The 27,853-nt window shown below is 41.9% G+C and overlaps 2 protein-coding genes across 4 annotated transcripts in view; both read left to right on the top strand.

Moving 5' to 3' along the window:
* The window catches only part of UBE2G1 (ubiquitin conjugating enzyme E2 G1), a 103,536-nt gene extending 91,637 nt beyond the window's left edge, over positions 1 to 11,899 (top strand). The window contains exon 6 of the mRNA XM_029211108.1: positions 8,847 to 11,899. The gene's annotated coding sequence lies outside the window, so the exon portion shown is untranslated. The remainder of the gene's footprint in view (positions 1 to 8,846) is intronic.
* A 4,753-nt stretch (positions 11,900 to 16,652) lies between these two features.
* ANKFY1 (ankyrin repeat and FYVE domain containing 1) overlaps positions 16,653 to 27,853 on the top strand; it is a 76,823-nt gene continuing 65,622 nt past the window's right edge. For all 3 annotated transcript variants that reach the window (XR_003791899.1, XM_029211424.1, XM_029211426.1), the window contains exon 1: positions 16,653 to 16,675. Coding sequence is in view for 2 of the 3 variants with exons in the window: in XM_029211424.1 (XP_029067257.1) it covers positions 16,666 to 16,675 (10 nt within the window). In the remaining variant the exon portion in view is untranslated. The remainder of the gene's footprint in view (positions 16,676 to 27,853) is intronic.

The following is a 27,853-nucleotide window of genomic DNA, read 5'->3' on the forward strand; positions in this document are numbered from 1 at the left end:
CACGTCTTTAAAGTATACTTATCAAGATTAAGGTTCATGTAAAAAGAAGACGGAGGCAAATAATAATGTTCAATCAAAATGTCTCCTTGCATAGAATAGGTTAATTGAAAAACAGTATAATATACTGTTAATGATGAAACTAAACTGAGAACTTACAATTAAAGGTGTAGGAAGCAATAACTGGAAATCTTGGCAAACAGGTCAGCACTGCTTACACATCCTTCTTTAAAGTTGCAAGTCCTACATATAAATTCATTCATGCACTGTAATGGCTGTGCACTGTTGTAGAAGGGTGTGTGTGGCAGCTGGACATTAGATAGGACAGAATTTTGAATTAAATTAATGCACTAATATTTTAATGGTTAATTTTAGTTACTATTCCTAACTTATTGTGTTACTATTAAGCTCAGGCTTCTGTGTAAAAAATTATAGTCTTTGAACTGTGTGTTTTTCATCGGTAAGAACTGAGTAAACGATTTTGCATTTTGTTTTCAGTCTGAAGCTCATCCTCATCACGAGGATCTTTTGGCCCACCTATGGCCAAAGACAAACATTCTTTGGGAAACATTGATTAATAAGTAATTAAGGGGAGTTTCCTGGTGGTATAGTGGTTAAGATTTCACTGCCGTGGCACAGGTTCAGTTCCTGGTTGGGGAACTGAGATCCCACAAGCTGTGTGGTGCCGCCAAAAAAACAAACAAACAAAAAAGTAATTAAAGCAGACGTACTTAACTAGCATTCAGGGACCCAATCTTGTCTATTGTATGTTGATGAACAATTACTAGTAGCTTCCCTCTTATGCTCGTATAGTCCCCCTCTTTCTGAAATGTATCTCGTCATTCATTCAACTCAAATACTCGACCCATTTCCCGTGCCAAGGGTCTGGAATGTGTGTTCTGTTTCTTTTGCCACTTGAGATGAGGTCCATTTCAAATTCCCCTTCTTTCATGAAGTTATTGCTCTTCATCCCCAAGCAAATTCTTCCCTTTCTGAAGTACTGTAGCACCTAGAGTCTTAACTTTTAGCCATTTATGAATTTGTATAACTGCTCTTGTTACGTATGATATGATGCAGCTGGAAAATAATGCCTCAGTAATACCCAATTCCAGTCATCTGTTTGAATTGCACTAAAAGTGAAATCATTTGAAAATTAAATTAAGAAATCACATCAGACTCCATGACTTAACTAATACCTTCTATAAAAGGGCCTATGTTTTACTCATCTACCTAATGCACAGAACAAGGTAAGCTGTAGGGTTGAGGTGCCCACATAATCTTTATTTTTTTATTATTATTGTTTTTTATAAAGTTATTTATTTTTACTTATTTATCTTTGGCTGCGTTGGGTCTTCGTTGTTGCGCGTGGGCTTTATCTAGTTTCAGCAAGTGGGGGCTACTCTTTGTTGTGCGCGGTCTTCTCATTGCGGTGGCTTCTCTTGTTGCGGAGCACGGGCTCTAGGCATGCGGGCTTCAGTAGTTGTGGCATGCGGGCTCAGTAGTTTTGGCGCACAGGCTTAGTTGCTCCGCGGCATGTGGGATCTTCACGGATCAGGGCTCGAACCTGTGTCCCCTGTGTTGGCAGGTGGATTCTTAACCACTGCGCCACCAGGGAAGCCCCACATAATCTAAATGTCTCTGTCATTACATGATTTTTATGCCCATGGCTATACTGTAGAAACCTGTTGCTTTGTGGCAGATTTAGCGAGCTCTAGTCTATCACTCAAACTCTTTTTTTTTTTTTTTTTTTTTTTTTGCGGTACGCGGGCCTCTCGCTGCGGCCTCTCCTGTTGCGGAGCACAGGCTCCAGACGTGCAGGCCCAGTGGCCATGGCCCACGGGCCCAGCCGCTCTGCGGCATGTGGGATCCTCCTGGACCGGGGCACGAACCCGTGTCCCCTGCATTGGCAGGCGGATTCCCAACCACTGCGCCACCAGGGAAGCCCTCAAACTCTTCTTAAAGACTTGCTTTTTTCATGCACTTTCTGAATATCCTCAGTCTCTGTAGTCTTGTGATAGGATGATGTGAAATAAAACCCACAATAAGCACTTGAAAAATGTACATTCTATTTGGGTTGAATGAAAAGTAAATTTAATTTAGTATTTTTTAATGATGTAATTTTTTACATCAAAATCCATAACTTATGTAATTTTTTTTTAACTGGAAGCATTAGTGTTGATGTACTTGATCCAGATTTTCTTTATGTTACTTTTATTGTGGTAAACACACAACCTAAATCTACCCTCTTAACAATTTTTATGTGTACAGTATTGTTAACTATATGCCCATTGTTGTACAGTATATCTCTAGAGCTTTTTCATTTTGCACGACTGAAACTTCTCTACCCCTTGAACAACAACTCTCCATTCCCCCTCGCCTCAGGCCTTGGCAACCACCACTTTATGTTTCTATCAGTGTGACTACTTTAGATACCTCATATAAGTGTAATCATGTAGTATTTGTGTCTCCTGTGTAAAGATTATTAATAATTAATAACCATATCCTTTTTCTAATTCAGGTGTGGGATGGGATGAAGAGAGAGGAAAAAGGGAGAAACAAATCCTCCCTTTCCCATAGATCAGCAGCATGGCCACATTCTATACCACTAGACAAAAGGACTTTGGTCTTTTGGTTCTGTATCAAGGCTAGAGGGATTGTATTAATTCTCTGTTGCTGTGTTACAAATTACCTAAAATTCAGTGACTTAAAACAGCATTTCTTTTTATTTTAAGTGTCATTTTATTTTATTTATTTTTTTAATTAATTAATTTATTTATTTATGCTGTGTTGGGTTTCTGTGCGAGGGCTTTCTCTAGTTGTGGCCAGCAGGGGCCACTCTTCATCACGGTGCGCGGGCCTCTCACTATCGCGGCCTTTCTTGTTGCAGAGCACAGGCTCCAGACGCGCAGGCTCAGTAGTTGTGGCGCACGGGCCTAGTTGCTCCGCGGCATGTGGGGTCCTCCCAGACCAGGGCTCGAACCCGTGTCCCCTGCATTATCAGGCAGATTCTCAACCACTGCGCCACCAGGGAAGCCCTAAAACAGCATTTCTTATCTCATGGTTACCATAGGCCAGTTCCATGTATGACTTGGTTGACTCTTCTGGCTCTGGGCTCCTTATAATGCTGCAGTCAAGGTGTTGGTTGGCACTGCAGCCATCTCAGGGCTCAGCTGTGGGTGGATGTGCTTCCAAGTTCAGTCAACTGGTTTTTGTCAGGTTTCTATTCCTTACAGGCCATTGACTGAGTCCTAAGTTTTTTGTCACATGGGCCTCTTCATAGGTCAACTCACAACTTGCTGGTTGGCTTCATCAGGGAATAAGTAAGATGATAAGAGAAGATAAGCTATGGGTGTAGTGGATGTTACTGTCTCCTGTCCAGAGGGAAATAATCATATCCCAGCCTGCTGGGCATGTTGCCTACTGATAACTCATAGCTGAGTTGCTTTCTAGGAGTGTTGCCCTTAGCTAAAAGAGATCACTTGCCCAAGTTAGTCCCCTTCCCCAGAGGCCACTTGCATCCAAGGACTAGTTGGTTTGGGTAAGGGATGGGTTGATACAAAGGCTTGGACTTCTTTCTCAATTTGGGAATTATCTGAAGGGCCATTCCAGTGTGGGGTTGACTGAAGCCTTTATTTCAACTGCCGCCCTCAGTTCATCTTCTTCTTCTGCTTAGACCTATTTCCCTCACTCTTGTTTTTGGAAGCACTTCCCAGTAAACGTTTTACAAATACCTGTCTGAGAATCTGTTTCGTAGATAACCTCACCCAGGTTAGTAGGCATTGTGTAACCCAGCACAGTAAGATAGAAGATTTTCTGCCTTACCTCGTTGCATATGTGTACGCATGAATCTAGAGTCATTTCTCACAAATAGAAGTATATGTGGCTCCATGTATACGGCTTCTCTTCCTCCTAGGCGGCCATATTTTCTTCATGGCTTATTTGAGACCACATTTGGAGTATGTGATTATCACAATAGGACCACATCCTTGATGGGTTTCATATTCAGATCATTTAAGGATTAGCCTCCACATCTCACCCATATCTCCTTAAAATTAGGGCTCCTTAAACGTTGAGGCTTTCTGATCTCTTGTGTTACAGTAAGATTATGGAGAAAAGTGCAGACTCTACTGAACCTGCTTCAAGGATGCATCCACCTCACTCCCACTAATACAGGTGATCTATAATGACCTTGTTGACTGAGGTAAGGAGGAGACTAAGTTATCTCCAGTAGATTTTAAAACATAAGACAGATACGAAAAACAAATATCAGAACAAAATACAGGAGAATATCAAGGTAGAGAAGGATTTATTAGGCACCAGTAACACCCATAAAAGGAAAAAATATGATAAATTTGGCTGTATCAAAACCAAAAACTTAAATATTATGACAAGACAAAGTAAACAAAAATAAGCGGCAAACTGGGAAAAATTTTCTGTAAATCTAATATTCAGGATTTCTATCTAGAATCTACAGACTTTTGCAAAGCAATAAGAAAAATATCAGCACAAAGGACAATGATATGAAGAGATAATAAATAGAAGCAAAAAGAAAGATTGTTGTTATACATGAAAAATTAATTCAGCTGTATTTGTAAGCAGAAATACGAAGCTACAGGGGATGACATCAAATCCATCAGGTTGTCAAAAACCAAAATGTCCAAGAAACCCAAGTGTTGGTGAGGATTTCGGGAAGTGGTGTACCTGAAATACTGGTATGAGTGAAGTTGTTCTGTCAACATTGGAGAGCAATTTGGTAATATCTAGTCAATTTGAAAACACGTATCCTGCGATTTAGGTGTATAGGTTAGAGAAACTCCAGCACATGTGTACAGAGAGACATGATACGAGGATATTGCTTGCAGTATTGTGTGTAATTTTTAAAAGGCCTATCAGAATTGATCAGTTACTATTAATATCAGTTACAATATTCTGTTGTATCAGCTAAAATACCTAATGTAGACTTAGTAATATATAATCACATGGTTAAATCTCAACACAAATCTTGAGTAGGAAAAGCAATTTGCAAAAAAAAGTATGATATCATTTATGTAAATTATAAAGTAAAACCAACTATATTTTCTATCATAGTTATCCGATAGAATAAAAGTTTTTTTAAAAAGAAAGGACTAGAAGAAATATATAAAATTCTTAAAATTTGTAGTACTACTTAACTTTAGGGAGGAAGAGAGGGACCTGGGAAACAAAGGGGCTTTGCCTTTTTCTTTTTTTAAACTGTCAATCTTCCAGCACATTTGCCTCACCTTCTTCCCTCTCCACAGAAAACTAAAGTAATAAGGAAACCAGGGGCTGCCTGTTTGCCACATCCAAAGGCTTAATTTTAGTTTAGTGGGTTTTTTTGGCTGCACCATGAGGCGTGTGTGATCTTAGTTCGCCCGACCAGGGATCGAACCTGTGCCCCCTGCAGTGGAAGTGGGGAGTGTTAACCACTGGACCGCCAGGGAAGTCCCTTAGTTTTGATTTTTAATCTCTGTAGCAATTGAATTGAATTGACTATTGATCTCCCTTCTAGAAACATCTTCTCTAACCCATAAATATCATGGCTCTATTTTGGTTCCTTCTGAATCTGACTGCTACCTTTATAGTTGCAGCTATATATAAGGGAAAGTAAATCTCTTTTCCATCTCAGCTCCCCAGTTCTGCTATAAGAAGTAAACACTGTTTAATCTTTCAGAAATCTTACTCTCGCACTAACACACATGTACACACAAGTGTGATTTTGTGTCTGTGTTTATAACATAAATGTATACATAGCATACGCTCTGTACTTTCCATTTAACATTGTCTTGATATTTTACTAGCTCAATAATGTATATCTGCTTCCCTTTTAACAGTTGCATGTTATTAAGGATTAAGATTTATATCTTGAAATGAGAGGTAACACCAAGAACAGCTGATCCTGAGCTCATTTCATTTCTTGTTAATGAATATTTACAAAGGCACTGTTTTCTTGGGAAAGAAGGGGCTCTGTAGGAGTACCATAGACATTATCCAGGCCATTAGAGAGCTGTTCACCTAGCCAGTTAGACCAGGCATAAAAAAGGTTAAACCACTCGCAGAGCTCTAGTGGGAGTAGAAACACGGTGCGGCTTTGAGAAAGTATGACTGATACTGAATGGTTAGGACAGAGGTTAGACGTAGGGCTGCGGGTGAGATTAGAAGTCTCTAGAGTAGAGATGACCATTCATTTGGTATAGAGAGCAGTACATGCTAGGGCCAAAGACAGCATCTTGCACAATTTCCACATTTAGGGGACAGAAACATGTGGGCTGCCTGGTCACAAGGAGGAGAGCTAGGAGAGTGAGGTATTACCGACCTCAGAAAGGAAGTGTGTGGATGGTCACCAGTGCATGACATAAGGAAAAGAAAAAGAATAGTTCAGTTTGGGGGAAAAACGGATGGATTGGTGATGGGGGAGAGTTGTTGTTTAATAAGTAGTATATTTGGTGGCAGTGTAGAATGAATTGGAACTTTTGGAATCATCTGTGTGAAAGATAATGGGGAAAACTTCCTTGATACTAAGCTATTTAACTCATGGACTGCTTTCACTTAAGAATGGTTGAGCTTATTGGGACACTTACCCTTGAATGACGAATTACTTTCAATATTGTCTTTAACATCAAAAAGTGTTAAAAAAAAGTGGTTTTTTTTTTTTTTTGAAATCACGCTTGTCTGCTTTTTATTTTTTTAGGCCTTTTAGAAAGATTAAATTGTGTAGCCACATGCAAAACTAATGATTTGATTCTAGTTTTAGAAATAAATGGAACAAGACACTTTCCAACTAAACCATCTCCGGATTTGTAGGTTAGAAATCAAGAATAATGAAGTGTAAGTTTGAGGCAAAAAATAGATACTTAAGTTATTTTGTAAAGACATACAGTTGATATAATTTCCATTAATATAAAAATGTTGTGATTTTTTAACAAAGTCACACAACAGAAGATTTATTTTAAACCAGAAATGGGATATGCTTACAAATTGTAAATGACTGTTTTAGGTCAGCACCGTTTATTTGAGTGTTATGCAGGTAATTCAGTTTCACATTTCTCTTTCTAGAGAAAAGAACAACAAACTTGATTTTTCTGTACCAAGGCCTTTTTTCTGTTTAGAATATATTTAAAGGCGGGGCGGGGGGAATAGATTTTTCTTTTCCTGCTGAAGAAGAAGCTAAAGCTATTTAAAGCTGGGTCCTAACTACTAAAAGGCTCAAATACCTGATTTTAGGTAGTTAATGACTTTCTATAGTCAGTCCTCTCTGGAGTATTTTTCTTTAAAACCTCACATGGAAACAGGTTTTAAATGGTTCTTTTGTGGCCCTGAAATTTCTTGTTCATATCATAAGGGAATGATTACTGAATGCCCGAGCTCTATACCCAGTTCTTTTTCAGCCCTGAGAGGTTAACTGGGCAGGGGTAAATTTGGGTGTGATACGTAGTCTTTGGAAAAACACTTAAGTAACATAACCTAAAAGTTACAGTCCTATTCATAATGATTTCTCTTGAGTATCAGTCTATGTCTTTAGATTTTCTAATAAAACGTGTGCACATATGTGTATCTGTGTGCAAACAATAGAACCTGATTGCTGGTGAAGGTGGTATATTAATATTTGGTGGATTCAGTGCTTTGCTGGGGACCATTTACATTGATTGGTATGAGCCCTTTGGAGAGAAATTTAGCAGTCATTCTACTTCTCAGGAGCTGTCTTAGGGAGGTAGTCTAAATTCAGGAAATAGGCACATGTTCGGCCATAGATAAGCCCACAGCTTTCTTCTTGCCCACACGAGACCTCTGGTATGGTTGAATTCGGGTGATTGTAATATTGATAAATTCATTCGGGGATTTAGAAGACACACTGAACTTTTCACACGTCTGGTGTGAGTTAAATATTTGCCATGGCTCTAAGTACATTTGGCTTCATTGTTAGGAGTTTAAAATTATATCTCTTGGATTCCCAGTCATCTTCTATTAGACTTCTTTGTGACCAGCATTGGCTTGGCAGGTGATACAGACTTCTGTGTTTCTGGAGTACTTGATCCGATGTAATAGTAATAGGTATTCTCCTCCCCTGCCCCCTTCTCCTGCTCCCGCTACATACTCAAAGGACACATTCATATAATAAAAGCTCTGAAAAGTCCAATCATTTAATTAGACTTTTTTTGTTTAATTGAAACTAGTGTTTTTTTCTAACCTTTTGAACAGGAGACTCTGCCACTTATTAATTAGCTCTGTGACCTTGTCTCTCTTTTCTCTGTAAAATGGGGGAAACCCCTTCATATGGTGATTATGAGCATTACATGAGATAAGTTTGTATAGCACTTTGTATACTGCTTGGCACATAATAAGCACTCGATAAGGTGGTAGTTTTTATTTAGCTGTGGTTCTTCTAGTCTAATTGAACACATGAGATTAGCAGATACAAAACAATAGGGAACTCTAATTGGGAGAGAAGGTCAGTTGTCAGAGGCTTCACAGATAATATAGGTTTGGACTGAACCTAGAGAAATCTAAGTTAAAGCTTAGTAATAGAACTTTCTTCACTGATGGAAATAATCTATATTTGCAGTGTCCAACGTGGTAGTCAGTAGACATACTGAGCACTCGATATGTGGGTAGTGTGACTGAGGAACTAAATTTAAAATTTTGTTAACAATTATTTGAATTTAAAATGAAACGGTTGTATGTGGCTATCATATTGGAAAAGCACGAAGGTGAGCTTAAAGTGAAATGAAAAATTTGTTTCCCAAGAAATGGAATACAAATAAAAATTTCTAATCAATTAATTCTTTTGTAATTTATAAAATCATTATATAATGCTGTTTGCTTTCTTGTAGGTCTCCAATTGAGAAACATGGCACTGTTTTTCCTGCACTCTACCCACCTATTGCTGGACTTCTGTTGTAACAAGTTGGCAAACACTGGCTGGAACTGGGCTGCAATAAAACATGCCAGTATCAATGCTGACAGGAGCCTAACAAGTGCCAACTTACAGATGATTACGCATTTTGAATTCTAATGAACTGTTTTAACCTTCAGGAAGAATTGTAAAGACCTGTACATAGCACAACGTGATCCGGATAATATATATACTGTTCATGTCCATCCACAAACACACCTTGTACCAAATAATGCTTTCTTGTAGTAGAATAAGAATCGTGTAAATTCTAAAAGATTTTAGCAGGTTTTCTTTCCCTATTCATTGTTTCTTATCAGTTTTAAAAGACTCCTTAAAGCATGTCAGATAAAAAGCAATTAGGATTAAAAGTTTCCATTTAATTTCCTTTAAACCATTGAGGCTTCATTAAACTCTTTTCACTTACTAAACTTGGTATCTTCTTTGTTTTGACACACTCCCCTTTGCTTTTACCTCTTCTGTCTGCCAGGATCATTTAGTTCAAATACTGAAACACTCAATAAGCAACTACTTGATTTTTAATGATGACTTCAGAGGAATGGTCATCACTAGGTGCTTCATACCTTTTGTATTATACTTGCACCCATCTCTTGGATTGGATGTAGCAATAACATTTTTTTCATTGTTGAGAGCTCTTGAATTCAGTCATTATCCCCAAGAACTAAAAAGAGTTGGCTCTGAATTCAATTCAGATTTAAAATTATTGAAATTTACCCCAAACAATACAAAATTCTGATTTGGTTTTATTTTTGCCCTCAGTTACCTAATGTGAAGGCTGGATGAATAAAGCATGCACAGCTGCAGGCTTTCTACCTAACTTCTGGGTTTGCTATTAAAAATGCTGTTTACCCACACACCCTTCTCCTTAGCTCTTCATATTTCTTTGCCTCTATTCTCTATACTGCAGATTTTTCTCACCTATTGTACAAAGAAATTGCGATGTATATTTTCATGTAATTTGATTTTGGAATTCTGTCACCTTATGTAGTGAGTTCTTCCAAAATATAATTTTTTTCCAATAATTGTCAAGTTGTTGGCTTTTATTGTATTGAATGAAGGTTATAATACTGAGTGCCAGAGAAGTGCAGTTTAGAAAAATCTCAGGTTGTTTCCTTATGCAAACAAATTTAATACTTGAAAATCACATGGCCATGGCAGTATATGTATTGGGTTCTGTATAGATTCTTATGTGAATCCCAAAGCATTACAGGGATGTAAAGGCTTTGTTATTTGACATATACAGATTTTGCCACTGACATACTGCACTTGGATTTTTATTACTGTTTGAGCATAAGTATATTTCATATCATAAGTTTTCAAAAATAATTTCAGGAAATGTAAAATGAGCATGTGCAGTGTTAAAGGTGTGCCCAGGTTCCTCTGTGTTTGGTGTGAGGCTGGGACTTGGAGGTAGTCTTTGGCATATAAGGGATAGAACTTGAGACAGTACCTGATGGGACATGGTGATTAATTGTGAGAATCAGTGAGAATTGGTGCATCTCTGCTCTGGGGGGTTTGGAGAAATGCTTGGGCAGAAGAATGAAAGGATTCCTGCAAGGAGCCAGTCCTTTATGAACTTGCATGTCTTTTTTAAAGCAGAAGTAAAATAATTGAGGATGTAGTTACAGTAGAGAGTGATTTTTCTAAATTTCAGTCTCTTCTTCACTCTGAAGCATTAAAAAAGCCCATAAATGTGTAATGGCTGAATGTGAAATTGTTTGATTTCATTGCAGCCCAATTTTCTTCAAGAACTTGGCGTGTGACTTTACTTTTTCAAAGACTCTGTAAACACTGTTGCCCCAAAGTGCCAGTACTGCATGCCTACCTGGGACTTTGAATGCAATCCCTTTTTATTCTTAATCAGAAATTGTTCACATGGTGCTTGCTTGTGGCAAGATGGAGTCTGAATTTTGTTCTCCTATTGCTGTAATTCTGCTAGCAATCTCTTGAGTTAAGACCTGGGATTTGACTCTTCAGAGAGGAGCAAATGACCTAGTAACTCAGGGACAACTGTTCTTGAACTTTAAGTGCCACATTAATGCAGTTACTTTGGTGTAACCATGTGTTCTTTAGGGCTAGATCTTGGGGGGTAGAAAGAGAGCCAGGAATGAGTGCACGTCTCATGACACCCCTTTCCATCTGGTGCCCTGAGTGTGCTACATATGGAAACACAGGCCTCGAGAGATGTTTTGGCTTCTTTTCCTCTGTCAGAGGTGTCATCTGTGCCTTTCCCAGTGTTCATCTGACTGTGAATCTAAATGCCTCTACATTTGATGTTAAACCACACTCAGGTGACACTGATCCAGGTGGCTTTTGTCCCAGCAGTGCCTCATCATTAGTGTGAGTCTTGTCTGCTTTAGGAAAAGGATTTTTCTCCCTGACCTCGTGCCAACCATCAGCAACACCTGCATAGTCTTATGGATTGTAGAACTGTTGCCTGTTCCCTAAATTTATTCCAAGTTCTTGTAAAGGCTTATCGATTTCAGTCTGTGCTCATAATAGGATGGATGATCTCAGTGGCTTTCTGGCCTCTTGTGAGTTTAAAATCCAAATGAGGTTGGTTTTCTTGTCATTACAAGGTAATATTTTTGTGAGGTTATTCCACTAGTTCTGTGATTACTTGGGTGTCATAGTGTCTTTAATGGCCTTCATTCTTGGTTGTGAAATTTTATTTTATATGCTCATTCACCCTCTACAAATCTCCCCGTTTGGGGTTGTGGTGCCTGTGTATCTTTGCCTGTCTGGTCCCCAGTTGGTGGAATTACCTTTTGTGTACTGCCACTTCTCAGCATCTTTGAAATTTGACATAATGTTGCTTCATTCCAGTTTTTTGTTTGTTTGTTTGTTTTTAGTTCTGTAATTTGTTGATTGTATTTAACTATGTGAGTTCTGTTGTGATGTTTACTGTATTGTAAAGCACCTCGATCATGTGATGGGTGCTCTATAAATCAATAAATGATGACTTAGAGGCTGTATCATGAGCTATTTTGGTTTCAGGATGCAGGTCTCCAAAGCAAGTTATGGGATTCTTTCTATATAAACAGCACATGATAGCAAAGGGTCCACAGGGGAATCTAGATAAAAAAATTTTAAAACCTTATTTAAAGAAGGAACCAGAGGGTAGGAAGTTCACTTTACTTCCAACCTGATATAATGGTCTTAAAATTTCCAGTACGCGGCCAACCACCATTCTTAATCAGAATTTCGTGCATGCTGATTTAGAACGTTATATAAAATAAAATGAGCACGTGTTAGAGCATTATTTGGGATTTTGTCTTTGGCCTAGACTGGTTCTGCCAGGTGAAGAACCCAGTCTCAAACGTCAACTGGAAGAGAACACAGGCACCATCTCAATCCCCACCTTCCCTCCTCTAAACAGATGGGCAAACTTGGCCCCAATACCTGCCCAGTACCACTCAGTAAGTTAGTGGCAAATGCAGCAGGAACTGAGTACCTTTTTCCCCCTTAACCATTTTTTTCCTTTTTCTGGAGGACTGCAAACCACAACAGGATTCAGGATGTGAATATTCAGCTTTTCACCCTGCATCTTTATATATAGTTTATATGGATTTACAGTGTTAGGTGTTGAAAGCTTGTCTTTCTTGATAGAAGTTGCCAGTGGTTTTAAGGCCTCTTCCTTACAAGCTCTGAGAAAAGAACATGGAGCCTGATTTCTTAATCACAAGAAGAAAATCCTCCTTGAGAGCAGTTTGGGGAAAATGGGGGCTCATTTTTCAGGGTTTAATTTTTCTGAAAAATATATTTGAAATAAAACTATTATAGAAAGGTCTAGATGATGTCCCTAAACTTTAAATATATAGCAAAGAAGTTTTATTCCCATGCTGTCCAATGCAAATGAACAGCTTTTGACTTTGTCTACTGTGTGCAAGGCCGTAGGCTTTGAGGAAGGATCAGTTGGTTTTCTCCCTCCTTCTTGTAAGAGTTGGTAACACCACCAAATTAAAATTGTTCATTTTCTGGAGGACTGCAAACCCCAATGGGATTCAGGTATTTTTGATTGCTCAGTTTCAGATGGTGTAACCTGGCTGTCTCAGTAGGACTAGTCTTCTTTGTCTCTTGGAGTCTGCACACCCCACTGGGCTGCAGTGAAGGAGAAGGGAAAGGCTTTCAAAAAAGGCAGCCAGACACATCTTAGACATAGCTGCACAGAAGGTCATAGATAAGGTACTTGGTTTTCCCTTGCCAGCAGTCTCCATTAAGAACAAGTGCAGTATAATAGTACTGTGTGTGTTAGCACTGTGACCTCTCCTTTAACCCTCACGAGCACCAGTAATCAAGTTCCTATTTATTGAGCCTCCACTTTGTGGCAGGCTTGTGCTAGATGTGTTTCGTAAAGGATCTAGTCAAATTCTTACAAGGATCCTCATGCAGAATCAGGTTCAGATTAATTTCTCAAGACTGTACAGCAAGTAGGTTTCATGGCTGGGATTCAGTTTCATGACTTCCCTTACATACCGTGTGGCATTATTTCTTACCTCCGGGATATTTTTTCCCAGGTCACGTAGAGACTGAGGTGTGTTGAGGCTTGTACTTGAACCCAATTCATTGGACTACCAGTCTAGTGATTCCCTCCCTATCCCCTTCCATCATGATATGACACTACCTCCCCAGAAAGAGTCTGTTCCCCTATGCTCTTAAGGCAGGCAGCATTTTTCCCTTCCTGTACTTCATGTTCCATGTCCGGGACAACTTCATACAAAGTTCCTCTAAATCAGACAACAAAACATGAATTAGGTCTAAAATGAATCATGTTTCAGTGCTCAGATTTCTCAGGTCATATCTAATATTGTAGCTCCGTCCAACCCTGTTGGGTATTGTAATTCACTGAGTACTGTAGATGCTTTATTTTACAGGGTGTATTAAGTAGTCCTATAGCTCAGGGATTTCAAGCCAGTAAGAGTCTACTCAGAAGACAAGGGCCCAGAGATAGGGTTATATTACAGACAGCGCTAAGAAGAGTGCTTTCACCTCTGCTACAGGGCTTCTTGTGATGAGGAGGTAGTGAAGCTCTTGAGTTGATTAAATCCCTTAAGATGAGTTCTTGTTTGACTGTGGGCTGTGGGCATCTAGGCCAAGCAAACTGAAAGGGCACATTTGTTTACTGCTACATGTGTGCTGCTCTAAGGGAGAGGGTCCTTGGTTTTCATCAGATTCTCCAAGGTCATGATCCCCCAAGTTATTAAGAACCATGGATTCTAGTCCAACTCCCTCTTGAAACTGATGGAGACTCTGAGATGGTAGCATAGATCGTGCAGGGACTTGACCATGATCGACACAACAAATCAGTTGCAGAGGCAAATCTGAACCCAGTTCCCCTGACTCCCGGTATAGCTCACAGCAACAGCTCATCAGACATTTTGAGGGCTTACCTGGTGGCGCAGAGGTTAAGAACCCGCCTGCCAATGCAGGGGCCACGGATTCGAGCCCTGGTCTGGGAAGATCCCACATGTCATGGAGCAACTAAGTCTGTGCACCACAACTACTGAGCCTGTGCTCTGGAGCCTGCGAGCCACAACTATCGAGCCCGCATGCCACAACTACTGAAGCCCGCGTGCCTAGAGCCCGTGCTCCGCAATAAGAAAAGTCACCACAGTGAGAAGCCCGTGCACCACAACGAAGAGTAGCGCCTGCTCACCGCAACTGAGAAAGCGCGCGCACAGCAACGAAGACCCAATAGACCCAATGCAACTAAAAATGAATAATAATTAATTTAAAAAGAATGTATTAAAAAGAAAAACATTTTGAGCACCTGCTGTATGCCAGACACTAGGCTGGTGCTGGTGAAGAGGCAAAGATAAGTCATATGATGCAAAACCAGACATCAGCTATGACAGGACTTCTTGATCACATTTATGTTATGACCCAGGAAATACTTGTAGGGCACTCTGAGATAAAACAGATGAGGCTGCCTGTGGCCAGAGGAGACTGTCTTGCCTGGCTACCCAAGTGGCCCCAAGGGCTCACCATTTAGCACACCTATAAACCATTCTTGACAGGGAAGCTTTGAGCCATGACACCTCCATTGAGCCTGGCAAATGCTCTCCTGCCCTCTAAGCTCTGCTTGCTCGATGCAGCTGCTGTAATCACCTCCCTGCCCACACCTCTTCCACATCTTTAGTCTCTTGCCACAACTGGAACGCTATTTCCCTGAGCACACCACCGTTCATAAACATTTCAATACCCTCTCCCCTTTCATCTCCCAGGTGTCCCTCCCTCAGAATTCCTCCTCCTTCCTCAACATTTTAACCCCATGATTATGTTTACCATGACCTAAACTCCAAATTCCTTCTCCACTCCACCTCACTACCCACTAAATGGTTAACCTTGGCAGCACCTAAAATTTCTCCACTTTCAAATCCTCCCCCTTTTCTGTTCTGACACCCTCATCCTGTTCTCAGATCCTTCCTTCAACCTGTCATCTCTTATTCTTGGCTCTTCTCCAGGGCCACCACTTCCCCCTCAGTCCTTAACTGTGGATGCTTCTAGGAATGGGTGCAATCCACATTCTTTTTATTGTCCTTTGAGTAAAAATCTGTTTTGACAGGTTTCACACTATTCGGTTATATTACTCGTTAGCCTTCCTTTTTGCTATTAGTCATCCCCACATTGACTAAAGATTTTAGCACCTGGTTTATGGTCTCCTACCTTCTCTACCTCTGAATTCCAATATCTGATTTTTCTAGCTTCTCACCTCCACTTCAGCTACCATATTCCATGACTCTGTCCTGGAGTTTATTGTCTCCTAGTACTGTTTAACTTATGAACTTCAGTTTGCCACCCTAACACAGGGCTTCTCACAACCTTGTTCACACTGCATTGGTCTTCAATATTATAGAGACCTGCAGTTTTATGACTCGTACATCAGCCTCTACCCAGTCTGCACCAGAGTTATATTCTCACAGCACTCTCAATTTCTTTTTGACAATGAATCCCAAGCCGTGCGCAAATGCTACAATCCATATTCTCTGCTTCTGCAGCCAGGTAGCTGAGTTCTGCTAGAAAAAAGTGACCCATCCACACACTCAGAAGACACGTGCAACCAGGCCTTCCAAATTCAGATTCCTCTCCCAAATTTTCTTCACTCTTTTGGTCCCCTTGCCTATGAACTTCAACCATAAAAATGATGTCACCAAGCAATCTCTCTGATATCTCTTACCTCCACATCCATCTGCATGCACGTTCTTGTTTCCTAATGTTTTAGTAGAAAACAAATGACTTGCCTGTAGTCTACAGTTAATCCCTTCCCCTAAATTTCCTTCTGCATTCGCCTGCAGGGCATCCCGCCTCCCCAGGCTAGTGAACCTTCATTAGCCTTTCTCTCTCCTTTGGCTCTTTTCTCTCAGCCTCTCACATCTTTACAAACAAACCTAGAAACCACGAAAACCCCTTTCTCGACCCTCTCGTGGCCACATTTTCCCAAAGAGTAGTCAATGCTCGCTGCGTCCATCCTTTTCAGTCCCCTGCCTAGGGCGTGTAATATGATAGAGCCCAGTCAGTGCTTGATAAGTCCAGAGCCTCGAAAGTATAGGTGAAGAGAGCTAGGCTCTCGGTTCCTCCCGCGTCCAGCTACCTCCACTTTCATTCACTGCTCTTACCTAGTCTCGATCCCTCCCTCTCCCTGGCCCCCATGACTCTCGCGAGACTTGGGCACCTTCGTTACGCACCGCCCAAGTTGAGCGGCGCACTTCTCGCGAGGCTGAAGCAGGGCTGGGCCCGACATGGCGGAAGGTAAGGGTTTTGTGGAGCAGCGCGGGAAGGCACGGAGCTGTGGGGGCGCTGCTGGCTGGGCGAAGCCGCTCTGTGAGGGAACGGCTGGGTGTGTTCGCTTGGGGCACAGCGGGTCTCGCGAGCCTTCCTCTCTCGCCTCTGCCGCGCGCCTCGGGCCGGGGTACTGAGCGCTATTCCTATGGCAACGCCCCTCCCGGCGTCCCCGACCCCGCGGGGTCTTGGCAGGGTGCCGGGCCGGTCGTGAGGTCCCGTACCAGCACTGAGTGCAGCCTCGGGGATCCCGAGGGCCGCCGGGGAGGCTCCTTTGATTACCGGCGGTGCTGGGACGGCGGGGGACGTAACCCTTCTCCTTAGGAAATCGAAACTGCTGTCCTGGCAGGTCCCGCATCCGGAAGGGGTACATCCCTCCCCTGCGAAAGAGCTTAGGACTCTTCCCAGGGTGAGGGGTGGGGGTGAGCCAGGGCTGTCACGGGCCAACGAGCCAAACAGGAGGGGGCTATAGGCTCTGGGCTCCCCAGCAGCCTCGGGATTCGGAGCGGCTGGCATTCTTTCCCCAGATTGAGAGATGTGGACGGGAGGAGGGGGTTTGCTTGGTAGGGGGGTTGGCCAAGGTCACGCTGCTCCTAAGAGATGTGCTAAACCAGACCTCGACTCCTTTGCCTCTCAGTCCTGTCTTTACCCGCTTTTGTGGCGCTTTCTTTGTGCCCCTGCAGGTGAAGGCAATTTGGCCTCTCGGATTGAGCCGCCCTTAACGTAGCAATATTAGAAGCCTTCATTGTCAAAGCCTTGTTGTACAGGTGGCGGGAAAGGAGACCCAGAGATGGGAGTTACCTGCCAGGGACCCTAGAGTGAAGCTGTCGGAGCTGACTAGTGTGCTTCTCCTGTTCACCCCATTACCGGAGGAAAATACTCCTTATTTGACTTAATGTTTATTGAGTGACTGCACTGTGCTGGTCCTCCACCTGTCCGATTGGTTTTGAGCTAAGCTTTGTCTGAACCTATCTTTACTTGGATCTTACTTTTGGGCAGCACCTGACAGTTTGCAGGCTTTTCTTATTTGGATTAGACTTGGCAACAACCTTGAAGGAGGTCGGCATGGGTGTTACTTGCACTTTATAGATAAAGGAATTGAGGCCGAGTTCTAGAGATATCCGGGGCAGGCACCCACTTTTTGTCTGCTCTTTCTACCATGTTAGACCCCCTGAGGGGGAAACATCAGATAAATATTGTATGAAAGCAGAGGAGGATTAAAAGGAACCGAAGAAAGCTGAGGTATCCCCTGAAGCTAGTTTTTGGATGAGTCACAGAATGTTGATTAAGATTTTTTAACACAGTGGGTAGCCAGTGAAAATGGAGCTTGTTGCCCAGAGCAGTGAGTTGGGGTGGAAAGGTTCAGGAAGGGCTTTATGTGAGGTGACGGGTACTCCAGCGCTTTTACACCAGTTAGGGAAGTTAAGGAATGTTTGGGGAGTACATTACCAAGATTGAAATTGTAGAAGGCAGTTGGTTTTTCATTCAGCAGTTTTACTGAGCACCTGCTCTGCCTCGCAGTTCGGTTCCAGCCTGAAGAGCTCCTACTGGCTGAATATGCTGATTGTTATCCTGCAAGTGCCTTGAGATTTGTGTTAGGATAACCTTGAGAGACATGCAGCCGGTGGAGAACACACCTTAAAACATCCTTTCAGGGTTAAATTGGCAAGGGAGTACAGACAGGTAAGCACAGTCAGGAGGTTCTGACTCGACAGTTTTTATTTTACTTTTTTTGTGTGTGTTCCAGTTTCCTAGCTTGTGTTCTGACTTAAGCTTTATGGAAACAGTGTCACAGACTTTGGGAAGAATTGAGTGGAGCATCCTAGTCCAGTTACCTCATTAAACTGAAACTGCTTGTTATGCCCAGGAAGGCGAGGTCATCTAAACAGTGTTTTGCGGGGGTGTTACGCGACATGTACTTTAAAAAGAATTTATCGGAGCTGGCTATGCTTGTTCAGAAATACTCATTTAAATATAAACAAATAGCAAAAATCTGTGTCATATAACAATTGGATGATCTGTAAGCACGCTCTGTGGGAATTTCCCTGATAGTGGTCTTCGTCAGGTGGTGTGAGTGTGAGAATGTGGGAAATTGCGCTTAGGAATAGTAAATAGAACCTGCAGGGGCTGAGTTATACAGTAACTTCTTAATGCGACTCGTTTAGAAACCAAGCTTCTTTCTTTCCTTGCATCCATGTGTATTGGTTTGACCATATATATTTAGCTAAAGTCTTTCCTAAAATTAGTTGCCATTTCCACTCTACATCTCTGTAGCTGTCCTTCATCTCAGCCTCCTTCATCACTCGAACAAGTCCCTCCAACTTGGTCTTTCTGCTTTTACTTTTTCTCCTTGATTTTGCTTCCCCACAGCCTGTTTTTACAGTTTCCAGTGTTCCTTTTAAAGCATAAATCAGATCATGTCTCTCCCACTCTTTGCGATACACCTACCCTTCCACACGCTCTCCCCATTCCCCGTGGCTCTCCATGATTTTATATACATTTTGTATCTTATATACATTTGGAATATATTTTTCCGAAGCCTTCCAGTGATCTTTACAGGCCAACAGGATCTGGCCGCTGGTTAACAGTGACACTTTATTTCTTCTCCTTCACAAAGCTCTTGCACACTAACTTCCTTGCTGTTCTTTGTATTGTACATTTCCAACACACTCCTACCTCTATATCTTTGTCTTGCAGTTTCCTTGGCCTGGAACAGTCTTCCTCAGTTTCTCCACGCAGCTAATCAACTTCTATTCACTCAGGTGTCTGTTCAGTTCTTACCTCTTTAGAGATGGTCCCTAGGTTTTGTTTGTTTTTTAATTCCCTTACTGGAATATAACCCCCATGAGGGCAGAGACTTTTCCTGTTTTGTTCACTGCTGTATCTTCCAACTTAGAATCGTGCCTGTGGTTGAAGGAGTGGATGAATTATTGAGCATCATTTACCAGACATCAAGAAAAGTTGCCAGGAATTGCCTGGCGGTCCAGTGGTTAGGACTCCTCGCTTTCACTGCTGAGGGCACAGGTTCAGTCCCTGGTTGGGGAACTAAGATCCTGCAAGCGGTGTGGCCAAAATAAATAAAAAAATAAATAAAATTAAAAAAAAAAAAAAAGAAAGAAAGAAAGTTGCCTGGATACATCCTTGGTCTCTTGTCAAGTACGCTGGCTGGTCCAGCTTTTAAGAAAGAAAGTTGCCTGGATACATCCTTAGTCTCTTGTCAAGTAAGCTGGCTGGTCCAACTTTTAATGTGCTCTCAATAACATCAGCCTGCTGGGAACTGCCTAACCTACTTTTCATCCAGCCCAGTTTAGTCTTAGCAATTTAAGCATGCTTAAGAGCTCAGTCTCTGCAGGCAGACATGGGTTTGAATCCTAGTTTTACTAAGCTGTGATCACAGGCAAGCCAATTAATTGCTCTCAGTCTCAGTTTCCTCAACTTTTAAAGGGGGATAATCACTATCTCAAAAGAAATAGTATATCATGCAGTGTACCTACCATGCAGTCTGTCTCTTAGTCTCATCTTTTTTTAAAAAATATATTTATTATTTATTTATTTGGCTGCGCCAGGTCTTAGTTGCGGCATGCGGGATTTTTTTTTAAGTTATTTTTATTTTATTTTATTTTATTTTGGCTGCATTGGGTCTTCGTTGTTGTGTGGGCTTTCTCTAGTTGCGGTGAGTGGGGGCTACTCTTCCTTGTGGTGCACGGGCTTCTCATTGTGGTGGCTTCTCTTGTTGCAGAGCATGGGCTCTAGGGTGTAGGCTCAGTAGTTGTGGCACATGGGCTCAGTAGTTGTGGCTCACCGGCTCTAGAGCGCAGGTTTGGTAGTTGTGGCACATGGGCTTAGTTGCCCCGTGGCATGTGGGATCTTCCTGGACCAGGGCTCAAACCCGTGTTCCCTGCGTTGGCAGGCGGATTCTTAACCACTGCAGCACCAGAGAAGCCCCATGTGGGATTTTTTAGCTGCGGCATGTGGAATCTATTTCCCTGACCAGGGATCGAACCCGGGCTCCCTGCATTGGGAACGTGGAGTATTAGCCACTGGACCACCACGGAAGTCCCCTCTCTTAGTCTCCTCTTAAACCACTCTCCCCTCAATAAAATAAAAGTGAAAATTGGAAAAAAATGTGACTTGTTAAACAGAAAAATGATCATGGACTTTTATAAGCTTACTGGAATTTGGTCAGGAAAATACTTTTGACAACAATTCAAGTAACAAGGTGAAGACATTCTGTATTCTGGACAATCCCTGGCCACTACAGTAGCCATTAGCTACATATGGCTTCGTAAATTTAATTAAAATTAAATAAAATTTAAAATTCAGTTCCTTAGTCATGCTAGCCTCATTCCAGGTGTTCAATAACCGTGTGGTTAGCGGCTCCCATATTAGCAGACAGCACAGATGAACAGAACACTTGCATCATTCCAGAAGGTGCTGTTGGACAGCAGTGTTCCAGAAAATGCTTGGTATAGGCTGGTAGAAACAGGGAAAGGAGAAATTTTGCTCCTTCCAATTTGAAAGTTTATCTCTTCATTTATTATTTTATTCATTCATCAGATGTCCCAGTCTGTTCATAATTATGTATTGTCTGGTGACCCCTCAAGCAGTATCTCTCTATATACCATTCCTTTCTTTTCTCTATCTTCCCTTTCTTTCATTTCTGTCACCAGCAGAGGCTGTAAGCTTTCTCCTTGAGGATATATATATATATTTTTAAAACAAAGAAACAAAGTTTATCCAGTCACTGCAGTGACTGTGGATGTGCCAGAGTAGAGCTACTGAATCATGCTAAGATATGTGGGCTTCAGTCACCGGCAAGGTGAGTTGCTGTAGTTGGGACATTATCATGATTTACAGACATGCCCAACAAAATGAGAAACTATGTCCTCAGGCTCTCTTGTTAAATCTGAGTAGGCCAGGGACCTACAGTATTTATTGAACTCCACCTACTAATGCACTGTAGGGTGGAGGATGGGATGAGCATGGAGTGGGGGTGGAGGGAGAGGTAGTCAGTGGTTAAAAAAAGAAGAGCCAGACCTAGAGCCTCTTCACAGAGAACACTGCAGTCCAGGAGGGGAGACGAAAGCATGTGTGTTAGAAACTGCGTTGTAGGGACTTCCCTGGTGGCACAGTGGTTAAGAATCTGCCTGCCATTGCAGGGGACACGGGTTTGAGCCCTGGTCTGGGAAGATCCTACATACCGTGGAGCAACTAGGCCCGTGCTCCACAACTACTGAGCCTGCGCTCTAGAACCCATGAACCACGACTACTGAGCCCACGTGCCACAACTACTGAAGCCCACACGCCTAGAGCCCATGCTCCGCAACAAGAGAAGCCACCGCAATGAGAAGCCCGCGCACCGCAACGAAGAGTAGCCCCTGTTCACCGCAACTAGAGAAAGACCGTGCACAACGACGAAGACCCAATGCAGCCAAAAATAAATAAATTAATTTAGAAAAAAAGAAAAAGAAACTGCATTGTAGGGTGGAAGGTGAAAAATGCTTAGGAGTTACTTTGAAAATTCAGAGTAGGAAGAGATGTTTTAGGGAAGTGGGGAGTATGTTTTGGGTGTCTGGGGAGGCCTTTGCTGCAGGAGTTAAGCTGGGCTTATCTGGGCTGGACTTTGGAAAAATAGGCCGCTTTTGGACATGGGGAGATGTGGGTGGGAGGAGGTCAGTATTCTCAGAAGAAATATCAATAGCAGGATGTGAGGTTGGAAAAGTATGTTAAGGGCTAGATTATGAAGGGATTGGTTAAGCATTTGCGTTTTGCTCTGTGGACCGTGGGGTGAGGCTACTGAAAGGTATCAGCCAAGGTAGTGACGTGACTAGAATTGTCTGAGGCCTGTTGAAAAGGCTATATAATGTAGAGGATGGATTTGGGAGAGAACGAGGGAGGGAGGCTGGAGTGGGTGCCGTAGCAATTGAAGGTGAGTCCTTGGGTAAGGGGCATTGGGGTTGGTGAGGACTGCTGTGAGAGATACTCACTATAGACAGCATAAGAGACAGGACGCTGGAAACCTGTTTGCATGTTGACAAGAGGACGATATCAAAGATGACCCAAGGGTTCTAGGCCTGGGTGACTCAGATAATGGCTGGGCTGTTAACAGGAAGAAGAGGAACAGATTTGAGAACAAATATCTTGACCTCAGGTGTGGACAGATTTTGCCATGCCCAATATACCTTTAGGTGGTTATGTCTTAGCAGGCAGTTGGAAGCATTTCCAGTCACACTGGCATTTGTGTGAAAATTAGCTAGTGAGCTATTATTTGTTGAGTATCTCCTGTGAAGCCAGCCCTATCTGTGATCAGTGCTACACAGAGTGAGGTTTTTTCTTTTTTTTTTAATGCTGTGCTTTTTAAAAAAATATTATTTAGGCTGCACCAGGTCTTAGTTGCGGCGTGCGGACTTTAGTTGCAGCATGTGGACTTCTTCGTTGTGGCATGTGAACTTATAGTTGCGGCCTTCATGCAGGATCTAGTTCCCTGGCCAGGGATCAAACCCGGGCCCCCTGCATTGGGAGTGCGCAGGCTTACCCACTGGACCACCAAGGGAAGTCCCCAGAGTGAGGTCTTGAAAAACATATTAAGTCACGCCACTGACTTGCAGACAAGTCTTAACAGAGTTGAATCACAATCAGGAAAAATGTATTTCATTTCTATTAAGTACAAGCAACTATTGCTAGGGATGACAAAGTGAGCAACACACAGTCGCAGCCTTAATGGAAGTGGAACCGAGAGGGGAAGGCAAAGTTTCTCATAAAAACATGCATATTGTGCTTTATAGTTTAGTAACTTTTCCTTTTGCATTGATGCTTAGTGGCACTACCGTCCAGCCGAACTCAAGTCCATAACGTAGTAATCATCCCTGACTTCCCCCTAAGTCTGTAGTCAGTCACCAAATCCTGTGACTCTTATAAAGCTCTCACATACGTTCTTTCCTTTCTGCTGTCATTCTGGTAGTTCATGCTAGTGGCTCTCAACCTGGAGAACCCGGCATATTAGAATCACCTGGGGAGTTTTTAAAAACTCAGATTTTTGCATCACTCAGCTTCAGTGAAGATCAGTATATCCCCCAAAACATTTTTTTCAAACTGAGCCAGTATTGAATAAAAGAGGGTTTTACTGAATCTTTTTTTTTTTTTTTTTTTTTTTTGCGGTACGCGGGCCTCTCACTGTTGCGGCCTCTCCCGTTGCGGAGCACAGGCTCCGGACGTGCGGGCTCAGCGGCCATGGCTCACGGGCCCAGCCGCTCCGTGGCATGTGGGATCCTCCCGGACCGGGGCACGAACCCGTATCCCCTGCATCGGCAGGCTGACTCTCAACCACTGCGCCACCAGGGAAGCCCTACTGAATCATTTTTTAAACAAATATAACTATGTGCGTATACACACATATACATAAATAAAATAAGGTCATCTTTCCTAACTAAGAAGTCCTGAGTAATTGGTTTTATTTGTAAACTGGGGTAAAAGGATTTTTTAAAGCAAACTTCTGTTAAATAATGGCTTTTGGACGTTGTCAATACATTTGAGTTATGACAGAATTGCTAGACTTTTTAAAGTGTGAAAAGTCAAAATGTGAAATGTCTCTTAGCACCATTATGTTTTCAGTAATATACAAACTTTGTGTGAACTGGGAGGTTACAGACTGGCAGGGGTATCTTAGTATTCCTTTGTAATCTCCTCCCGATGGTATTGCTGTCTTCTTTCCCCTTCCCTTCCTCTTTTTTTTTTTTTTTTTTTTTTTTTGGCCTAGCTGTGCAGCTTGCGGGATCTCAGTTCCCTGACCAGGGATTGAACCTTTGCCACGGCAGTGAAAGCCCGGAATCCTAACCACTAGGCTGCCAGGAATTCCTTCCCTTTCTTTTTTCACTAGGGTATTTTGTGAACTTGAATTCTGAACAGTAAATGTATCCACTTATTTCTTATTCTCCATTACACAATTTTCCCATAGTTAGCACTCTTGGTTAGTGAATATTCAGTAATCCCAGTGAAAGAAAAATGACATCTTTAGTGTGACAGGTTTAGGAAAGTAGTAGTGGTAGTAATTCATCACCTGTGAGGAGCTTATCTTTTCTGGTGCCAACAAAGAAGATGGTATTTTCTGGGACTTTGATACATGCTTTAATGAAATATTGTTAGTGGAAGACTCTAATATATGTCTGAAACAAAAATTATTCTTGTAGTTCTCAAAATTAAATGTTATCACAGCTTTTACGATCATTTTTCTTTTATCTAATGGACATAGTTGAAGCAGAGTAGGGAGAAAGTCGGTAATTAAAGGATTATACAAAAGAACACTAATTCACTGCTAAAATTGGGACTAGAAAGTAAGAACTACAGAAGTGTAGAGAAAGGAAATATCAGGGTTTTGTTAATCTAAAAAGATTTAATGAATACAGTGTGGGTTAGTATTGGAGTAGGCAGAGGGGAGTAGAAATCACATTTAAGGTAGGGAATGGAAGCAACATTTAATTTCTAAATCAGTGAATTAATAATAAATACGTGTTTGATGTCCTGACATTAGAGCTGAAAATAGGTAGCATGGTACAGTGGGATGAGCATGGGCTTTGGCTTAAGATCTTAAATCATGATCTAGAACATTTTTATAATCTTAAAAAATTTCCTTGAACTCCTTTGCATTCATTCAATCCCATTCCCTTGACCTCTGGCAACCACTGATCTGCTTTCTACCACAAAGCCTAAACTATTTACTATCTGGCCCCTCACAGAAAAAGTTTGCCGACTCCTGACCTAGAAGGAAGAGTCTTATAAGGATCATTGTGGGTTCCTTTTCTGACTGTCCCATGACTTGCTGATTAAAAAAATATATATATATATATATTGCAGTTGATGTTGGTCTCTTTTTTAGGCTATTAATAGTGAATGTAGATTTTTTTTGTCTCAGGCATCTTTGGTTAGGTCAAGAGTGATGAATTATAGAGAGCTCATCAAAATGTCTCACCTCCAACTGCGTTGGTGAAGAGCAAATGGGTATTGTTTGGAAAGAAACATGACTGAATTATAATGCAAGTGCTGACATTCTTCACCGATACTTACCATAGCTCTTTCGGCAAAACTGTAGGTTTATCTATTATTTAAATTTCTAGGCTTATTTTTCAAAAGGAGAGTTGGAGGAAGAGAAAGAAGAAGCCACAGCTGAAAACTAGTCACTTGATAAAGAAGTGGTAGTAAACCTTTAAACTAGACACTGTTCTAAATAATTTAATCTATCTTAACTCAATTACTCCTCGACAGCACTCTGAGACACCATTATTAGTGCCACTTTCCACCTGTGAAAATCGAAGCACAGAGAAGAGTAAGTGACTTGCCAAGGTCACACAGCTAGTAATGGGCAGGCCAGGGTTTCAGCCCAGTCAACTGAGGCTCCAGAGTACACTCTTTTTTTTGACCGCTCAGTATGTGGAATCTTAGTTCCCCGACCAGGGATTGAACCCATGTCCCCTGCAGTGGAAGAACGGATTCTTTTTTTTTTTTTTTTTTTTTTTTTTTTTTTTTTTTTTTTTTTTTTTTGCGGTACGCGGGCCTCTCACTGCTGTGGCCTCTCCCGTTGAGGAGCACAGGCTCCGGATGCGCAGGCTCAGCGGCCAAGGCTCACGGGCCCAGCCGCTCCGCGGCATGTGTGATCTTCACGGACCGGGGCACGAACCCATGTCCCCTGCATCGGCAGGCGGACTCTCAACCACTGCGCCACCAGGGAAGCCCAGGAAGCACGGATTCTTAACCACCGGACCACCAGGGAAGTCCCAGAGTACACTCTCTTAAGGACCGTATCGTGTGCCTTTCTAAGAATTGTAATAATTAATATTTATTGACCACTTACTGCAAGGCAGATAATCTTCTAAGGTCTTTGTATGTATTAGAATGTTTAATGTTTACAACATACTTAACATATGAGGAGAAGGAGGCCTTTGCCTGAAGGGTCACAACTAGGAAGTGCTGGGCCTGGGATCTGATCCCAGTCAGTCTACCTCCAGAGCCTGTGCTCCTCACCACTGTCCTGTGCTGTAGACTCTCTCTCCATTATTGCTCAGAATGGTAACTGTATACTTCTTCCTATAAGAACTCTACAGCTTGATGGTACTTCAAGGACACATTTGTATTGCTATTTGCAAGCAGACGCATTGCCCACAGAATAATATCTCAGCCTTGGGTGCTCTCTCCATTATACTATGAAATGGTGTGGCAGTTGCAATACCACTGTTAGGTGCACCTGGGATCAGGGTTTCCTCCTACGAAAGATGCTAGGCGGGGAGCATCTCTGATTTCATGAATGAGAGCCCTATATCCTAAAGCCCTCCTTTCATCTTGCCTCTTCTCTTTGTAATTTATATAACCCTTGTAATTTATGTCTCATGTTGTTAGGGAACTGTTGACTGAAACAACAATGTCAGGGTCGAGGTTGCAGGTAGAAATTTGTGTCAGTAATTCTGGAGAGAGACTAGGGTTATTGCTGTAGATTTTGCATTTACGTGTGTATAACTGATAGCCAAAGAAATTTACAAGGATTCCTTGAGAAGGTGTTTGAAACAGAACTTTTATGATCTTTTCTTTAAGGGTTAAAGGAGTTAGTAACTTTCTACTCTTGAAGGCAAATGTCCTCATAATTCCCCCACATGAATCAGTATCCAGATTCTTTGTGACTGTTAGCTTTGTTCTTTTCCCTCCTGTTTGTGAGTTCCTGTAGATACTACTTTGATTCTATATTTGGTACTCCTTTGGTGCTATCAATACATTATTTGTTTGGAAGAGGTGCAAATTAGACTGCCCTTTTAAAAAAACTCTCAAAGAGGCAACTGCTGATCTACTATAACGCTTAGTTCATAGCAGGTGCTTCATAAATACTTGCAGAATGATAGTTTAAGTGAAATGGAAATGCAGAGTATTTACAGATGCCATAGTCTTGATGGATTGGAGCTCTTGAGCAAAAGGTTGGCTAGAATATGGTGTGATTGAAACCAGGGTTAAAGGATTCAGTTTGCTTCAGGGAAGAAAAATCTGCAGTCGACAGCCACAGGCTATACCCTGTGAAAACTTGGAAGCTATCTCTTGGGCAAGTGGGATGTGACTGTAGCCACTAGTTTGAACTAGCAAGATAAGGTGTCCTCTGGCCATCCATTTAGTTGA

Source organism: Monodon monoceros, unplaced genomic scaffold (assembly GCF_005190385.1).
Source record: "Monodon monoceros isolate NGI ecotype Baffin Bay Population unplaced genomic scaffold, NGI_Narwhal_1 Super_Scaffold_9, whole genome shotgun sequence".
NCBI lineage: Eukaryota > Metazoa > Chordata > Mammalia > Artiodactyla > Monodontidae > Monodon > Monodon monoceros.